An 18,174-nucleotide genomic window follows, 5' to 3' on the forward strand; every position below is an offset into this window, starting at 1 on the left:
CCCTAGAACTGACATCTGGTGCTGTCCTGGTGTCCGGGAGCCTAATGTCTGGGTCCTAAGGCTCCGCAGTGCATCTCATCTGGCCTTCCATCTGTGCAGTTGCATCAGCAGAAGAGCTCCATGCCCGCTACCTACGTTTGCTCATTTAATTCTCTTTTTTTTTCTTGAGACTGAGTTTTGCTCTTGTTGCCCAGGCTGGAGTGCAGTGGCGCGATCTCGGCTCACTGCAACCTCTGCCTCCCAGGTTCAAGCAATTATCTTGCCTCAGCCTCCTGAGTAGCACAGATTACAGGCATGTACCACCACCACCAGGGATTACAGGCTGGTCTCGAACTCCCGACCTCAGGTGATCTGCCAGCCTCAGCCTCCCAAAGTCCTGAGATTACAGGTGTGAGCCACCACACCCAGCCACTCATTTAATTCTTAAAACAACCTTGCCCTTGGCCGGGTGTGGTGGCTCACGCCTGTAATCCCGGCACTTTGGGAGGCCGAGGTGGGTGGGTTGCCTGAGGTCAGGAGATCAAGACCATCCTGGCCAACATGGTGAAACCCCGTCTCTACTAAAAATACAAAAAATTAGCTGGGTGTGGTGGTGCATGCCTGTAGTCCCAGCTACTCAGGAGGCTGAGGCAGGAGAATGGAACACGGGAGGCGGAGGTTGCGGTGAGCCGAGATTGCGCCATTATGCTCCAGCCTAGCAACAGAACGAGACTCCATCTCAAAAAAACCAAAACAACCTTGCCCTTTGCTGTCCAGCAATTCAGCAGACTCTTGGTCCCTGCATACCATGTGGACTTCATACCGCTCTTCCTTTGCAGAACGGAGCAGAAGGTGGGAGCATAGTCCTGGCACTGGACTGTCTGGCTTTGAAACCCAGTTCTGGCACTTAGTAGCTGCAAGACCTTGGACAGATTATTTAACTTTTTTTCTGTTTGAGTTTCTTCATCCAGCAGATGGGGGTAGTGTACTTACTAGAGATAGAGTAAGGATGAAGTGAATGTGACAAGTGCTTAGAATAGGGACTGCACATCATAAATAATATATGTTTTTAAACTTGCTGCTGCTACTATTACTGTTACCACCCTACTGTTCCCTGGCCCTGGAGTCTGCCCTCCCCAGAGACAGGCCAAGTCCTTCAGGAAGCCTCTGGAGCCCATTGCTGCCCTGCCAGGTCAGTAAGCTTTCTTGGAGCCCATGGTTCATGCCTTTAGCATAGTGCTGTTACCTGGAAGGTGTTTGCGCATTTGTCTTTCTTAACTAGATTTTAATCTTAAGGGCAGGACCATGTATCCGTTGCTGTCATTTATCTCTTCAGCTCATGTCACACTGCTGCTAAGTAGCAGATTGAGAGGTTCAACCTTGGGGCTCAGTCCAAAGCCCAGACAACGTCTGTCTCTTTCTTTGATAAGTAAACACAGAGGGCTTGACAGAATGTTAGTTTTATCAACCAAAATGAAGAGCTATCACCTCCTGCCACAGCTCACCAGATGTTGGCCCAGCTGCCTTGTAGGTGAACCTTTTGGAAGCAGATCTTGGTTGGGGGGGGGTGGATTCTAAAGGACTCACCCACATTGTCTAGCTAGTGAGTTTTGTGTTTAGGACCCAGCAGCAGTCAGTAGTCCCAGGTGTCCGAAGGGAAATTGTTTGGTGGTGTAATCAGCGCTTACTGCATCCTTTGTGCACTTGAGCCTTTGGTGATCAAACCCTGCCTCGCCTCCACTGTTGAAGGTGAGGAAGCATTTGTATTGTTCCTGAGCTTGGAGCACTAATCAAGGAGGTCACCTGGGGGCAGTGCAGTCATACCCGTCTCCCCAGTAACACTGATGCTGTGATGGAGCTCCTCACAGTGAGTACCACAGAATGACCCTGCCAGACAGGTGGTGGTGTCCCCGTTCTACAGGTGAGAAGACAAGCTCAGAGAAGTGCCTTGTTTAGGCCACCCAGTAAATAATGCAGCTAGAGTTTGTAAGCCATGTGACTTTAGAGACCAAGCTGATGAAGACAGGTACGGGCAGCTGATGACCCACTGCACACCTTTCCAGGAGGTAGTGTCTGTCATGGTTAAATGCAGGCTCTGGAGCCAGCAGCCCAGGTTTGAATCCCAGCTGTGCACATTTCTGTGATGTGCATCTTTATGTCTGAGGCTCTTCATCAGAAAAATAAGTTCTTCGTAGGGCTCTTGAGAATTAAGTGAACTGATTCATGTAGAGATGAGGCACTCAGTAAATGTTGACTACTGTACATTTTCCCTGCTCTGCCTGCACTGCCATTACCCTTGAGATTTAACTGTATTGACACACATAGCCAAGGTCATGGTGGTCCTTGACACTTGACACCTATCCTATAAAGGCATGGTCTGACTGCCTTCTCTGCTGCATTAATAAACTAAGGCTCTGTTGACACAAAGTGGCTGGAACATAATCCAGGCACGGAGACAGGAGTCAACAGAGCAATACAGACATGACGCTAGAGTTCTGATAGAGGTGCCAGCACAGAGGACAGGATGTGCAACAGTTTAGGACGTCAGGTGGACCTGGGGGAGGTGACACAGCCACATTTTGAAGTGGAAGTTCCCTAGGTGGATACAGGACAGAGGAACAGAGTAGGGGTGTCTGGTGTGAGCAAAGGCGCTGGCAACCCCACCCCCACGCCTAGGCAGGGTTTGATCCTCAGAGGGTCAAGTGCACAAAGGATGCAGTAAGCACTGATTACACCACCAAACAATTTCCCTTCGGACACCTGGGACTACTGACTGCTGCCTCGGTGAGAAAGCAGGTTTGAGGGAACAGGCAGCTGGGGAAGGAGCAGCAGCACCGTGGTTGGAGACAGGCCCAGCAGATGGTAGTAAGGCAGGCCAGGAGGTTAAAAGTTTTCTGAAATATTCACCCCGAAGTGTCTAAAAGTGTACCTGTACAGTTTAAAGAATAGTAAACATCTTTGTATCCACCCGCCAGCGGAAGAAAACATAAGGGGCCATCGGCGTGTTCCTCAATGAATGCATCCCTCCCTGCCCCCGCAGAGAAAACCACTACCCTGAAATTGGTGCTGGTCATTCCTTTGTTTTTCTATACAATTTGACTACTACATTGGGGTTTTGGGAACTGATTTTTGAACTTTATGTAAATGAGGTCATTCAATCTAGTTTATTTGATTTCATCTTCTCAGCATCGTCCTTGAGAATTACCTGTATTTACACACGTAGCCCTAGTTCGTTCACTACTGGGAAAACGAAGGAAAATGGCCAAGCGGAACTCACCCAGGGTACTGTGACAGCGTTTACTGAAGGTAGGAGCAGCTGCAGATACGCCAGTCCTGCGTGGCGCGTTCATTCTAGGACTGCACGCCGGGAGAGGGATCCTGGCCACTGGGCTATAGGGCTGTTAAGCTGCATGATCAGGAAGCTCAGCCCCTCCTCCTGCTGTGACCAGGGCTCTAGGGTCTGAGTTTTGCTGTTGCAGTTATTTGATGTGGTCAGCCAGCAGCAGGATTTACTGCAGTGTGTTCGTGGCTGGAGAAGCATCAGCCCTTCCTCTGACATGATTAAAGGGCTGGGGTCCAAACCTTGTAACTGATCAGTGTCTTAGGCACTTAGCAATGGCTAGATTCCATGGAGCCTTGTAAGGGGCCAACTCCTTTCCCGGGAGGCCAGCCTGCAAGGGACAAACAGGTTAACTCTTACCTCTCATTCATTGTAGAATATGACTGTAGGAATATTGCAGAATGTATTTATATGTTCAAGTGTTCATGATGGACATATGGGTTGTTTCTAGTTTTTTATTTTTCTTTTGCTATTATAGTGTTTCTGTGAACATTCTGTTGCAAGGGTTTTTCTAGGTTAGGAGAGGACTTAAAATATATTAGGGAATGACAATTTTTCAACATAGGTATACCAGTTTATATTCTAATTAACATTGGTAGAATGTTCTGTCTTCATACCCTCACCAATGCTTAGTATTTTCTGGCTTTTTAATTTTTGCCACTCTGGTGGGTATATAATATTATCTTGAAGTTTAATTTTTCACATTAATGATTACTGGGTTTTTTTTTTGTTTTTTTTTTTTTTTTTTGTGAGACAGAGTCTCGCTCTGTCGCCCAGGCTGGAGTGCAGTGGCCGGATCTCAGCTCACTGCAAGCTCCGCCTCCCGGGTTTACGCCATTCTCCTGCCTCAGTCTCCCGAGTAGCTGGGACTACAGGCACCCGCCACCTCACCCAGCTAGTTTTTTTGTATTTTTAGTAGAGACGGGGTTTCACCATGTTAGCCAGGATGGTCTCGATCTCCTGACCTCGTGATCCGCCCGTCTCAGTCTCCCAAAGTGCTGGGATTACAGGCTTGAGCTACCGCCCCTGGCCAATGATTACTGTTGAAGTTGAACATCTTTTCAGCCACTTACAGACCATTTGAATTTTTCCTCTTATGAAATGCCTGTTAGTGTCCTTTGCCTAATTTTCTATTTGTGTTATCTTTTTCTTGATTCGTAGCAGTTTTAAACGTGTTTTTTTGGATAGTAATCCTTTGTCAAGAATGTATTGCAACTGTCTTCTCACTTTGTGTGCTGACTTTTCACTATTTATTGTATCTTGTGACTTCTTCTTGTGAGGTGTTCATGTTGTTTGTAACTTGATCTGTCAGAATTCTCTGAGGCTTTGGCTGAAATCACCTTTCAGACAGGACCTGCATTTGCTTCTTCCTGAAGCCTGGGAATCACTTTCTTTATCGCCCCACCTGGGATCACTTTAAATTAAATTCAGCCCTTGAGGTTTGTTCCTAGATTGAACCTGAGGGGTTCTCCTTTCTCTTCTCTCCTTCAGTCTGAGGATTTGACTGCACACACCAGAGAAGAGGGTATTACACTTTTCATTCTCAGGGTGATTTTTTTTTTTCCAATACATCCAGCCCCAAGATAAAAATAGGCAGGATTCCTTGCTGCCCACTCACGTCAGAGGCTTGTTTCTCCTTCACTTACGCTGAGGACAGGGCCTTCTGGAGTTCCAGCTTTGGAGGAGGCCTTGCACCTGAAGTTGTTGCCTTTGCAGTCTCCGGGCTTGATCTGCCGTCCTCTTTCTTCATCAAAGCAGAAGGCCAGGGCCTCCAGGGCCCTGCGGTGCTTCCCAGAATAGAAGCTGATTTTACTTCCCAGAGTTCCTGTTTTGTATTTTTGGCCTATCTGCATGCCTCATTCCCCATGTGAATTCAGCAGCAGTCTAAGGATATTTTAAAATGTTTACCATCTGGTATTTCAGTTGTTTACTTCAGGTTGATCCGAGTATCTAGTGTTCCTGCTGCTGGAACAGAAGTGGCACCTTTCCATGAAATGCTCTTGCGTAAGCGTCCAGACAGGGAGCTGAATTCAGCTGAACAGGCAGTGAAGTCTTCTGTTCCCTTTGTTAAAAACAAAGCAGCATGAAGTTAATTTGCTCTCAATGTGTAATGTAAATCTATGGGGGCTGGTGGGGGCGTGGGGAATGGAAAGGCAGGGGATACCCTTAGGTCTTATATAGATACAGCCACAGCCTCTGCCCTCGTCCCCACCTCCCCAAAAGGGCAGGAAGAGACAAAACCTGACGGGCCCTGAGCAGCTCTGCTTCCTGCCACAGGTCGGAGACAGTGGTTATGGTTCCCAGCGGGTCTGCTGAATTGTTCTCAAGGCCCAGCAGGGGCCTGCTCACATCAGAAGGCGGTAAGAAGGGAGGAAGAGAGAAACTGGGCAACATTTAGACTAGATTTTGGTACCTAGGAAAGCCAAAGTTTAGATTGCTTCCCCCGAGAGAAAGCTAGTGCTGCAATGAACTTCATCGTTCATATAGTTTGTACCTTTGTTTCAGTAAACAGACTCCTTTGGCCGGGCGCGGTGGCTCAAGCCTGTAATCCCAGCACTTTGGGAGGCCGAGACGGGCGGATCACGAGGTCAGGAGATCGAGACCATCCTGGCGAACACGGTGAAACCCCGTCTCTACTAAAAAATACAAAAAACTAGCCGGGCGAGGTGGCGGGCGCCTGTGGTCCCAGCTACTCGGGAGGCTGAGGCAGGAGAATGGCGTAAACCCGGGAGGCGGAGCTTGCAGTGAGCCGAGATCGCGCCACTGCACTCCAGCCCGGGCGACAGAGCGAGACTCCGTCTCAAAAAACAAACAAACAAACAAACAAACAAAAAGACTCTTTGACGTGGAATTGTTGACAAAATCTATGAACAATTTATCAGTTGCCAAAATCATGTACCTATATACACTTGGAAGTAGGAGATAAACAATTGCATTGTTACTGGAGTATCACAATAAAGCAAATGGATACTTCGGTGATTATATAGGATAGGGGAAAGTCTTTGCCATACTCAAAACTACAAATATGAGAGGGAAAAATTCATTGTTACATAATCCTTTCTAAGATAACCTGGCAGAGAAAAGCCAATGGCCAATTAGATGGAAAATTTATAAAATGAGGGTGCCGGCCCCTTGATTTGGGAAAGTTCTTTACAGACGAGGAGAGAAATAGTGGAGAGTAGATAAAAGACATGAAGGGTAACTTATGTGACACGAGTGGCTAGAAAGATGCTTGACTTCTAATCAAAGAGAGCCCCTTCAAAACAGCCAATGCCATTTGCCTTATGATGCTCAGATAGGCAAAGGTTTAGAGTGTTACTGGCCTGTGGTGGCAAGCCTGCACAGTGGCGTTGGGCGGGGAGACAGACAGTCCCGAGCCCCATGGTCATAAGAGGTGTGGTCTTGACCCAGCAGTTCTAAGACTGTCTTTCAAGAAAATAGTATACAAAGAACTATATGCTTAAGTAATTGTGTTCAACACTTGTCATTCTTAACCTACTTGGTCTGTATCAACAGATCAAATGCCATAGCTCAACCACAGTTTAGAAAATACATCTATTTGAAATGATAGGAAATGATACAAGACGTCTACCCTTGTGTTAAACAAAGCAAATTCAGTTACACAGCGTTATTCCAATTGGTACCTCTGGAAGTTTGAAATCCTCACATGAGCTTGTATGATGGAGGGAGGGGAAGAAGGAAGAGTTAATGCTGGAAGGAACCAGAACCCAGGCCCCTAAGACCAAGTCAGCCTGGCTCCTCCAACCAGCCAAGCTAAGAATCCTCACCTATGCCATACTGAGCCTGCAGGATATATCCTATGTCCCCCTGTACACACCAGGAAGCTGGGCAGGGCAAGACTGGCCGTTGCTAGCCATAGATGGGAAGACAGGCCCAGAGAAGGGAAGTCACTTAGCTTCCATGGCAAATGTTTGGGCCTTCCTGCCTCTCATGTTCTCACTCTAGCTAGAAGAGTCAAAAGACAGCAGTTTCCCCAGCCCGTCTTCGTACTGGCCTGTAAACTTGTACATTCAAAACCAAACCAAAACATTGACAACAAAAACTAGGTAAGCATTAGGCTTGGGGCAAGAGGAAATGAAATTCTAGTCAGTAGTTAATAGAACCCAGTTACTGTTGGCTGTTAGGTACTATTCTAAGCATTCTTATTAACTCATTTTATCCAATACTTCTATTGGAATAGACATTAACCTCATTTTACAGATGAGAAATCTGAGGCCCAGGGAAGTTGAGTAACTTACTGATTATCACACAGCTAGTAAGAAGCCAGCTCTGGGGGCCACATGCTTGACCAGTATTCTGAAGACAGGAAAGGCTGAGTAGGCCAGAGCCGAGTAGAGGGTTCATGTAGTATCAAGACCACAGGCATGACTTGAGCACGTTAGCTCCCCTTGTAACAGCTCTCCAAGCTCATGCTCTACCTGAAGTCCAGAGAGGTGTCTGAATCCAAATTCAGCCTTCCCTACCAGATTCTTCTCCCTGTCCCCTTGAGGCCAAACCCTAGCGTCCTGCCCCCTTCTCCACCTAGAGGATCCACATGTCTGGAAAAGGCTTTGCTGCCAAGTCAGAGATGAAGGCCCATGCCGTGTATGGGCAAACCGGGCTCAGCGGCATAGCCAGCACTGGTACGGACCTGTCTGGTGGCCATGCCCACCGTGGCAGGCAGTGTCAGGGCCAGCAGGCTGCCATTCCTCCTGTGCCAGCCCTTCCCACATGGACTAGTCTTGGGAGGCCAGGGGAGGGGATGGGAGGCTGTGGCCAGAAATGCAGCTTTTACAGTAGGCTGGCAGGCTCAGGGGGTCTGTGAAGTGCTCCTTCAACTCAGCCTAAGAGTTCCCCTTCTCCACAACAGCAGCTGCTCTGGGTGCTTTGAGGATGCCCTGGCCAGAACCCCTGTGTCTGTGAGGAGGTGACAAGCCTTCACAAGCCATTTGCCCAGCTGTTGCTGTTCTTTGCCAACATCTTAACCTCCAGTATCTTTTTCCTGTTTGCTCTGCCTGAAATGCCACCATTCCTTGTGAAGAGGGAGAGGCTCCCGAGTTAAGCCTTGGGGGACATTGGCCTCTGTGCAGGGTGTGGCACATATGAAGTATTTGTAATTGACATCACAGTTCTGGAAGGACGGAGCTGACTTGGAGGACGTTTCTCACATAAGAAAGAGTTCTGTTCTAGTGGTCACAAAAAACTTCTCCACACCTGGTTTCAGTAGGTTTGAAATGATTGTTTATTGAGCCCATTCACTGTTTTCCCAGAGCTTCTGGACCCAGGTCTGGCTCAGGCCCACAAAGACACCAAACCCAAGGACCAGGGCAACAGCTGGCAGCAAAAGGACCATCCAAAGGAGAGGCCTCAGGCTGGAGTTCCCATTGGAGTCTGTCAGAGAGAAGGGATTGGCGGGACTGGCTGAGGCCCCTCCAACCCTGCCCTCCAGCCCAGAACTTTGTATCACACTGGGCAGAGCTGAAGCTGCCTTTCTGCAGATGAGGTGGACTATGTCTGTCTTCACTTAGTTCCCCACTGACTGCAGTGACACCATCTCTTGCCCTCAGCTATGGCCGGAGCATCCCCGTTTTGTCAGCACAGTCTTGAGGGCTAGGAGTGGGTAAGGCCTGAGGGGCCCATCCAGAAGCCCTCATACCTGTGGGCCCAAGTGTGGGCTCCTGCCCATAAGAATCCTCAAAGCCCACTGGCCCCGGAGAGCTCACGATGTCCTGGGGCCTGGCAGTGTCATTACGGTGACCTGAGGATCGTCGCTGTCCTGCCCAAGAGAAGAATGAAATCTTGGCCTGGTCTCCTGCCCCTTTGGCCCAAAAGCCGGGCACGGGCCTGAAGATGTATGAAGGAACAAATGCCACTAGCACCCCAGACTCACTTGCAGTCCCAGCGCTGCACACAGTGGAGCAAGTCTCCAGCCCTGAGCTGTGGCAGGCAGAGGCACTGCAGAACAAGTAAACCTGGTGGGAAGAGAACATCAAAGTGGCTGGCTCGGTGCCACCGGGCAGGAAGCAGAGACAGGGACATGGGATCCCCAAGCTGGGCCAAGTCTAGGCTGCTGCTGTTCGGGCAGGGAGAAATCTGAACATTTTTTTTTTTTTTTTTTTTGAGACAGAGTCTCGCTCTGTTGCCCAGGCTGGAGTGTAGTGGCCCAATCTCAGCTTGCTGCAAGCTCCGCCTCCTGGGTTCACACCATTCTCCTGCCTCAGCCTCCCAAGTAGCTGGGACTACAGGCGCCCGCCACCACACCTGGCTAATTTTTTGTATTTTTAGTAGAGATGGGGTTTCACCGTGTTAGCCAGGATGGTCTCGATCTCCTGACCTCATGATCCTCCCACCTCGGCCTCCCAAAGTGCTGGGATTACAGGTGTGAGCCACCGCGCCCGGCCGAAATCTGAACTTCTTGACCAAGAAGACGACTGCTGCCCATGCTGAGGGAGTGCAGAGCTGAATGTGTTCCTTCCTGATTTGAAATCCGCACCTTCCCCCATCCCCAAGGTCCAAGTCTGTAGTGGAGTGCCCTGCAGGCAGGGACCACCGCACTTCAAAGAGCCCCAGTCCTTGGCAGGCCTGCTCTACCAATGCTGCCTCTGGCTGCACAGCCCCCAGGAGGGCTGGATCTCTCCCTTCCACCTGCCTTACTGAGGGAGACAGCAAATTCCAAGGAGGTGGGGCTTGGCCAGGCAGCAGGAGAATGGATATTTGCCCTCCGTTTGTGACCCCCAAGACCAGTGACCGGGGGAAGAAGGGAGGGCAGATTACCACTGCTTCCAGATACACAAGGGCAGGGGCAGTGCCCTATGGGAGCAGAAGCAGGAGGAGCTGAGCTGACCCAGCAGGCCTCACCCACGGGCACCCCTCATCCAGGTAGGTCAGCGTCTCTTGGATCAGGAGGCAGCACACAGCAGAGATGAGAAGGAAGCCACCCTAACCAGTGCTTACCAGTGAAATCAGTCTACATCTGACATAATAACGGGCAGTGATTTAAAAATCTAGAGATTTGGGTATGTGATGTGAAAGATAGGTTATTCAACAGGACAGGAGTTACAGTGTGTCTGTCACCTCTGGGGCCATCTGTATATTTACACAGAAAACCTAAATATACCCTAAGTTTATCTACGTTTACCTTCTGGAGAAGTTGCTAAGTTAAAGAAAATTCAAAGCAGAATTACATGGAACACATTATCATTTCTGGAATCAGAAGTGAGGCGAGGCTACCCTAGAACATCATGACCAGAGTTCAGATTTAGGGCTGATTGCAGCACAGGCAGCGCTTTCCTTCCTCCTGGTGGTGGCTACGGGTTACCTCTTGCTGACCCAAAGCCCGCTGCCTTCCACGACACCTGGTAGAAGCCAAGCCCCATCCCAGAACTTTGTCCACATAAGTTCACGGGGTGCCAGAGGGATTTGGCAACCAGCTCCTCCCCAATTAACACGTGGGGCCAGGCCTGCAGCAGCCGGGGCTTCTTACCGGTCCTCTGAGGGCTCTCTGGGAGCCCGAGTCCAGGAGGGCGAAGGTGGCAACAGTGAATCTCTGGTAGTGAGACTGGAAAGGTGTGGCCCCATCCAAGGCTACCATTTGGGTTCTGTAGCTGTCGCCCTCGAAAGGGCATCTGAGAAGAGAAGTCAGAGGCTGTTTACAGGAGGCAGAGCAGGTGGGGGGAGCACGGAGACACTTACCCGTCTGACAGAATGGGCCACTGGGGCTGCTGGAAGGGGTTGGCACTGGGAGCGCCCCAGCACTGGTGCAGCAGCAGGACCAGGTTGGGGTCTGTCCTCTGCAGAAGCCGGACCTCCACATGGACTGGTTCTCGGAGCAGCCTCACGATGGGATAGTCGTCCTCCCCATAGTAGGAGCTGAAGGTCTCGTCTGCAGGGAGGGTGACTCATGAGCCAGGGTGGACTGTGCGTCGGGGGAGTGGGGGCCACAAGAGAGCAGGGATAGCATAGCATACCCTTGGCGATCCGCAGTTCAAGTCGCAGGGGGCCGGGCTGGGTCACAGGGGCAGGCGCCGGGGGTGGGAAAATGGACGCCTGAACGGGCAGGAAGTCACTGGCATTGAAGACGCAGCGCACATGAAGCCTGAAGTCCACGTGCAAGAGGGTGGGGGAGAAGACACAGAATCAGGGCATCCTGTTTACGTGATAAACTAGGCACCAACTCCGTGGGTGCAACAAACAGGGTACTGTCCAGCAGGGCAGATGGATGCTACTTAAGCAACACTTTTCCAAGGCCGGCTCAGGAAGCTCACCCAGCCCCATCCTCTGTCCATCTGGTCTCCCTGGGATGGCTCAAGCCTGTTATGCCAGGCCCTGAACCTGGTGGGAGAATACATCAGGATAGAGATGGGCCCTTGGGGGGCTGGCACCTTGTTGGGTCTGGCCTGGATACCCACAACTGCCTGCTGTGCCATTCGAGGCCCCTGGAGCCTGACAGTTGAGGCTGGCAGACGAGCCTAGGCGCTCTGCTTCCCAACAGACCTGGGTTTGAGTCTTCTTAGCATTGGGACCACAAGCAAGTCTTTTAACCTAAGCCTCAGTGTCCTCATTTGTAAAATGGCTGTGACTGCCTCCCTTTGAGGGCGCTGAGGCTGCCTGAGATCACAAGATGATGCACCTGTGTCTTCACTGTCCTTGTAGTTGCAGCTGGTCTGCCACAGCCTAAGGGCCACAGTGTCCAGCATCTTCCTCACTAGCCTAAGGGCCATGTGGCCGCTCCTCCACACTCTGGCGGGGCCCGCATCCTCCTAGCACCCCAGAGGCCTGGCACCAAGGAGATGCTAAGTAGGTAGAAGTGGCTCACCCCTGTTCAGAAGGACTTGTGTCTGAGCCCTCTGGCCTAGTCCTGCCGGCTGCAGCTGCTCCCCTGACTTCTGCCTCCCTTCAGGAATCCCCAGTCACTCTGTGTTGACCTCTGGCTGACTCCCATAGCTCTTACATCAGAGAGTCTAAGGCATGACACAGCCTTGTCCCCCACCATTTGGCCATAAGAACTTCAGGGTTTTTTAAATTAAAATAAAAAAAAAAATAATAGAAATGGGGTCTCACTGTGTTGCCCAGGCTAGTCTTGAACTTCTGGCAGTTCTTCCATCTAGGCCTCCCAAAGCACTGGGATCATAGGCATGAGCTACCGCCTCTGTGGTACTTAGAGCTTTAAAGCCAAATTCATTTGAACTGTGACACAGTCCCCTGCTCCCCAACCCTCACGGCAGGGCGGGAACGGGCATCCACGCAGTGTCAAGCACAGGATTTCTACAACCCACTGGCTAGTGCACTGGCTCTGTCCCACAGGCTGAACGGGCTGAGGTGAGGTGCTTTGCCCTTGGTCACACAGGTTCAGAGCCAGGTGTCACAGGCAGATTCCCTCGGCTCACCCCCACTGGCATCCTGGGCACCTGGGTTGCTTTTGCCTCTTGAGTCAGCAGGTCCAGGAGGCCCCTAAACAATGAGGGGTTCCTCCCCCACCCAGTTCCTCTCCCACCACATCCTCAGAGAGGTATCTTCAACTTCATCTGTGGCTTCTTAACCTGACATTAGGAGGGGCAACAGCCATAGCCTCAGCCTCCTCCTGGGACCTGGAAGGGGATGCTTTCAGTTGCTCTGAGCTTGGTTCTGAGAGAGACCAAGACAGGGCTCTCTCAGGACTCCAGCCCTCTCAGGACTGGTCATGGGCTTCTAGCCAAACCCTGCAGGCCGGGCACAGAAGGCCCCCACTTAACACTCATGTCTGCCCTGACAGAGGGATATTTCCCCTGCCTATCAGGGGAGGCTGGGAAGAGGCGGGCCCCTTGCCTAAGATCACATAGCCAGGTAACAGCGGAGCCGGGGTTTGAGCCCAGATGGCTCGAAGCCTGTCCTGAGCTCTCCTGTGCCCCCTGACACCCTAGCACAGAGCCACGCCTATAGGAGGAGGGCTGCTCTCACTGGAAGGTGCTGTCCCGTGTGATGGAACCCTGTGGCCCCTTTCGGACGTGGATGCCAGACACCAGCCAGTTCTCATAGATGAGCTGGTCACCAGCCACCTGTGGGAAGAGATAGCTGGGTGAGGCTTTCCTGCGGGGACCAGGCCCCAGCCTGTGGTCCCGGCTCCTACCTGCACTGTGGTTCCACAGTGGGTGAGAGGGAAGTAGAAGACCACGAAAGCTTCCGTGTGCTGTGTTGGGGAGCAGCTGGTGGGGGCGTAGGCCAGGTGGACGTTGGCCAGTGTGATCCTGTGTGTCAAGGCCACTTCTTGGGACACCACAAGGATGAAGTAGCCATCTCTGAAGCACTGGAGAGTAGCTGGGACAAAGGTAGATGAGGGCCTTGGGGTTTGGTGTCCATCCAGCACAGAGACAGGGGATGTCTGGATGACAGCCAGGCTTTAAGTGCGGGCCCAGGAGTCTGGACGCTTACTGTCTACTTAGGCTGGTGTTGACCCCAGCAAACCCTTTATGGACTGATTTTTCTCATCCATGAGACAAATGAGTTGAACTACACTCTAAAAGTAGGCTCACCATATAATCTGTTATCCAAACCAGGGTGCTTTAGATCTGAAGGTACAGATGTGTGTAAAGGTAGATCTATTAATACTTCCTGGGATAGTTGTTATAAGGCCAGCTGGGACCTGTGACCGCCCCATCTAAAGGTCTCCTCTGCCATCTGCTGTGGGAGTTGGGCTCTCCAGGAGGAGGATGGGAAGCAGTTTCCACCAGCTGGAGGAGACAGCTCTCCTTCCGCTTCAGAATCCAGGGGACCAGGATCGTGCTGGGGTAGGAGGTTGTACCTGTGTTGCCATAGTAACAGGGAACCTCTCTGGTGTTGTCATAGCAGCAGCCAGCCCGCTGACAGGCTTCCTTTGAAGTTCTTCTCACGATGCAGGGGAGGTGCCCCGAGGCCACCTGGCACTGCTCCTGGCTCGGATGGGTACCTAGGGTTGGGACAGAGCAATGAGGCTGAAGGCACACAGTTTGCAAATTGTGGCCCTGGAATTGAATCTTGGGCACCTGCTCCAGAGCGTATGCTCTTAGCCAGCACATAGCCAGGTAACAGCGGAGCCGGGGTTTGAGCCCAGATGGCTCAGCACACTAAATGTCCTCCCTCAAGACTGCATATTACTGACATTTCTAGAGAACGTTTTCTGAGAACCACGTGTTGCTGGCAATGGTTTCAGTGAGTTTCTGCCTAAAGTTAGGAAACAATTTTACAAGACTTCTTCTAGCTTTAGTATACCTGTACATGTTTAAAGCTGTTTTCCAAATACTACAAAGGAATAAAAGAATCATCTTTTCCTAAAAAAAGAAAAAAACAAAAAAAGAAATGGCTTCTTAGAGCCCAGTGAAAGGCTGTTAGACCACCCTGTACCCCAGAAGGCCCCAGGCAGAGGGTAAGGACACTCAGATGTCCTGCGTACCTATGTAATCTGGTTTGTTCACATCCCAGTGTTCCAAGGGGCCCCAGTGCGGTTGAGCCAGGGTGGCGAGGGCAGGTCCAGGTCCAGGGGATGGTAAAGCAGGGTTTGGGTGGACAGAGCTGTGCCCTGGGTCCAGTGGGCTGGGAAAGGCATGGCCAGAGCCTGGTGAGGTGTGGCCAGAGGTGGGGAGGGAGGGAAGGGTTTGCGGAGTCGAGACAGAGAACATGGTGGGTGGTGCCAGCTGGGAGTCCGGAGTCCAGGAGTGGTCAGGTTTGGGACAGACCAGGGTAGTGTCTTGTGCCACATCCACACGACCATCGGGCAGCACAGCCTCCATGAACACTCTCAGGTGGAAACGCCCATCCTGCAGGTGAGAGGCCAGCAGGGAGCAGCAAGGTGAGGCCACCCAGGCACGGGACGGGCCCACCAGAGCTGAGCTGGCCGTTAGGCAGGGAGCTGGATTCATGGTGGATCCCAGAAAGTACCTTCCAGGACTTAGTTTCCCCCACCCACCAGCTCAACAGATCTTGGGCTCTGGTTCCATGAGGGGCCTCTTCAGCCTGAAGTGACACTAGGACAAGCTTGCTCCTGCACCAGAGCACGGACCCCTACCTTCTCCAGCACGTGGCAGCCTCTGTAATCAGCCGAGAAGACTGCAGGCTCCTGCGGCCTGGAGGTGACCCAGTGGTAGCAGATGGAGCAGTTGTTGACATCAAATCGGTTCCCAAATTCATCTGCAGTGGGGGAAGGGGAGGAGCCAGGGATGTTGAAGGGTGCAGGGAGAGGCTGCTGGGGTCTCGGAAGGAGCTCCCACTCAGCAGCCAGACGACCTGAGTACTCGCCTTAGCTTTACTGTTGGTTTGTTGTGTGGTTTCAGGCTATCCCCCTCCCCTCTCTGCGCTCAGCTTCCACAGCTGTAAGAGGATGGCGGCGGGGGGGGTCTTAGGATCTTTCTAGCTAGGGTTCCCTGCTCATAGCACACGGCAGCAGGCAGGCACGAAGGTGAGGTGGAGAAGGGATACACAGGGTCTCAGGCACCGGGCTATTTCATATCACTTCTTTTAAGCTTAGTTATCCGCATCCTGTGGCTGAGGCAGCTGAGGAAGGGAGGGTGCCTGAGCTTTCTCAGGTGCACACAATGAGGGCCAGAATGAGGATTTGAATCCTGGGCTTTGTAGAAAGATCTGAACCCATTTCCCAGGTTAACTGTGGCTGCTGCAGTCGCTCGGAGACGCTCCCTAGGTGTCCACCCTGCTTGTTGGTCCAGAACAGCCTGGGCACTCTCTGGGTGTGGGCATGTCCCCATGTGCTTGTTCCATAAGCACAGCCAGGTTCATCTTCCCCACCTTGCAGATGAGGAAACAGGCTTATGGGTCAGGTCAGTTGTCCAAGATCACACTGTTTAGAAGCTGCAGATCTAAACCCCAATTCCAAACCTACACCAGGCCACGCTCACTAGGTCCTGCTGCTGAAAGTGGTTTATGGACCCTCAGCCTCAGTATTGACCAAGTGTGGTTAGAGATGCAGAGCGTAGGCCGGGTGCAGTGGCTCACGTCTATAACCCCAGCACTTTGGGAGGCTGAGGCAGGCGGATCACCTGAGGTCAGGAGTTCGAGACCAGCCTGACCAATATCGTGAAACCCCATCTCTACTGAAAAGATAAAAATTAGCTGGGCATGGTGGCTCACACCTGTGGTCCCAGCTACTAAAAGGCTGAGGCAGGAGAATGGCTTAAACCCGGGTGGTGGAGATTGCAGTGAGTTGAGATCGTGCCACTGCACTCTAGCCTGGGGGACAGAGTGAAAGTAGTGAGAATCTATCTCAAAAAAAAAAAAAAAAAAGAGAGAGAGAGGAAAGAAATGCAGAGGCTTGGCCCTGCCCCAGGCGCACTGAATCAGAACCCGCACCTCGACAAGGTGGCCAGGTGTTTCCCACGCACACTAACGTGGGAGAAGCTGCCCTGGGTGGTGATTCTCCTCCGTGCCCTTTTCTGTGGTGAGGAGGTGGGGGGCTGGACACCCCCAGGCTGGAGGGAGTCCTCTGTTCTTGCTCCTTCTCCAGGGGAAGGGGCCCAGCTCCCTTCTGGCAGCAGCCCGTGGCCAGGGAGGTGGGGGCCAGGACTCTGCCAGCACTCACCCACCACCTTGAAGCGGAGAGTCTGGCCTGGCCTGGGGAACACCAGCAGCTGCATTCCCTTGATCCCACAGTCGTAGCTGTGCCGGAGGCCTGGGAGGCCAGGGTCAGGATGGAGCCGCCTACCCAGCCCCAGGGTGGCGACCAGCAGCAGTAGGGCCACACGGTAACCCCAGGTAGTGGCTGAGCCTCCTGCCATGAGACACCACAGACACACCCCTTACTCCCTCACCACCAGAGCGGGGCCCAGGCCTTTTATGGAGGAGGTGGCAAGGGGAGCCTCTAAGGGCAAAGGGGGCCCACCTGGAGGAGCACCCAACTGGCCACCAGGGACTGTGGTGAAACTCCTGCCCCAAAGGCTGGGGGAAGCAGAAAGCTGCACGTGGCCCCTGACCCTGGCTTTCTGTCCCACAGCTGTGGCTCTGGAAGGGAGGAGGGAGCTTCCCAGGAAACTGAGGCTGCAGATGGGCTGTGGGAAGGGATCCAAGGCTGGGAGGTGGCCCTGCAGACCTCAGGCCCTCTGCTGTCTCCCTCCCACCCCAGCCTTTCCACATTCCCTCCCTGCCCCAACAGGCTCTCCAGGGCCTCCTTCCTGCCTTGAGGCCTCAGGACCACTGGGAGCTGCAGGCCTGGTTAGCGCAGTCACAGCTCCTCAGGCAGGGCTTTACGGGCCGGTACAGCAAGACCAGGAAGACACGGCCCTCAGAGCTGGCAGCGGAATGCGGGCTGCAGGTGAGTAAACAGACCAGTAGCACCTCCAAGGGCTCTCCTGAGGATTCAGCCGGTCAGTATGATGATGACTATGACTAATAAAAAAATAACAAGGACAACTAAATGTAATGTGTCATCTGGATGGGATCATGGAGCAGAAAAAGGAAGTAAAAGCGAAGAAAGTGGATTTTAGTTCATAATAATGTGCCCACATTGGTTTGTTCATTAATTGCAATAAATGGATCATACTCATGTAAGATCATTCATGAGGTAAACTGGGCCTGCGGTGTATGGGAACTCTCTGTACTATCTTGTCAGTTCTGTATATCTAGAACAGTTCTAAGACATAAAAGTGGCTGGAAACAACAAGAATGACCTGCGGTCTGCCATGATTACAGTGCCAGGCCTTGCTTGTGTTCGCTCCTTATACCACCTGACCATCCTCTGAGGGAGGGACTGTCACCAGCCCCACATCCCGGCACTAATTCCTGCAAGTGATTAGCCTAGGGTCTAGCAGCGTTTGAGCTCAGCAAACATTAGGAAACTGAGCTCAGCAAACATTAGAAAACGCGGCTATTATAATTAGCAGCTGCTGGAAGGGGAGAGC

The 18,174-nt window shown here is 52.0% G+C and overlaps 1 protein-coding gene and 1 long non-coding RNA gene across 2 annotated transcripts; one reads left to right on the plus strand and one right to left on the minus strand.

Annotated features, from left to right (window-relative positions):
* The first annotated feature begins 3,165 nt into the window (after positions 1-3,165).
* Positions 3,166-10,448, plus strand: LOC144334198 (uncharacterized). The gene is made up of 3 exons (XR_013403756.1): positions 3,166-3,285; positions 5,597-5,679; positions 8,190-10,448. It is a non-coding gene; the product is annotated as an uncharacterized LOC144334198 (long non-coding RNA).
* On the minus strand, positions 8,538-17,175 carry ZP1 (zona pellucida glycoprotein 1). Its single transcript, XM_001084628.5, has 12 exons — positions 16,860-17,175; positions 15,336-15,457; positions 14,724-15,087; positions 14,097-14,240; positions 13,425-13,612; positions 13,256-13,353; positions 11,287-11,414; positions 11,012-11,201; positions 10,803-10,944; positions 9,210-9,291; positions 8,976-9,095; positions 8,538-8,710 (listed from the first exon to the last, which is right to left on the minus strand). The coding sequence occupies exons 1-12, from the start codon at positions 17,053-17,055 to the stop codon at positions 8,562-8,564; spliced, it is 1,923 nt and encodes a 640-aa protein (XP_001084628.3). The 5' UTR covers positions 17,056-17,175; the 3' UTR covers positions 8,538-8,561.
* Between the last annotated feature and the right edge of the window lie 999 nt (positions 17,176-18,174).

The sequence above is a fragment of the Macaca mulatta genome, chromosome 14, assembly GCF_049350105.2.
Source record: "Macaca mulatta isolate MMU2019108-1 chromosome 14, T2T-MMU8v2.0, whole genome shotgun sequence".
NCBI lineage: Eukaryota > Metazoa > Chordata > Mammalia > Primates > Cercopithecidae > Macaca > Macaca mulatta.

Excerpts from the sequence above, each read along its gene's own strand:
- ZP1 (XM_001084628.5), bottom strand. The coding sequence starts at position 17,055 with ATGGCAGGAGGCTCAGCCACTACCTGGGGTTACCGTGTGGCCCTACTG. Across the intron at positions 15,088-15,335 it reads GCTGCCACGTGCTGGAGAAG|GATGGGCGTTTCCACCTGAG; the intron begins GTAGGGGTCCGT and ends TCTCACCTGCAG. Across the intron at positions 13,354-13,424 it reads ACTGTGGAACCACAGTGCAG|GTGGCTGGTGACCAGCTCAT; the intron begins GTAGGAGCCGGG and ends CTCTTCCCACAG.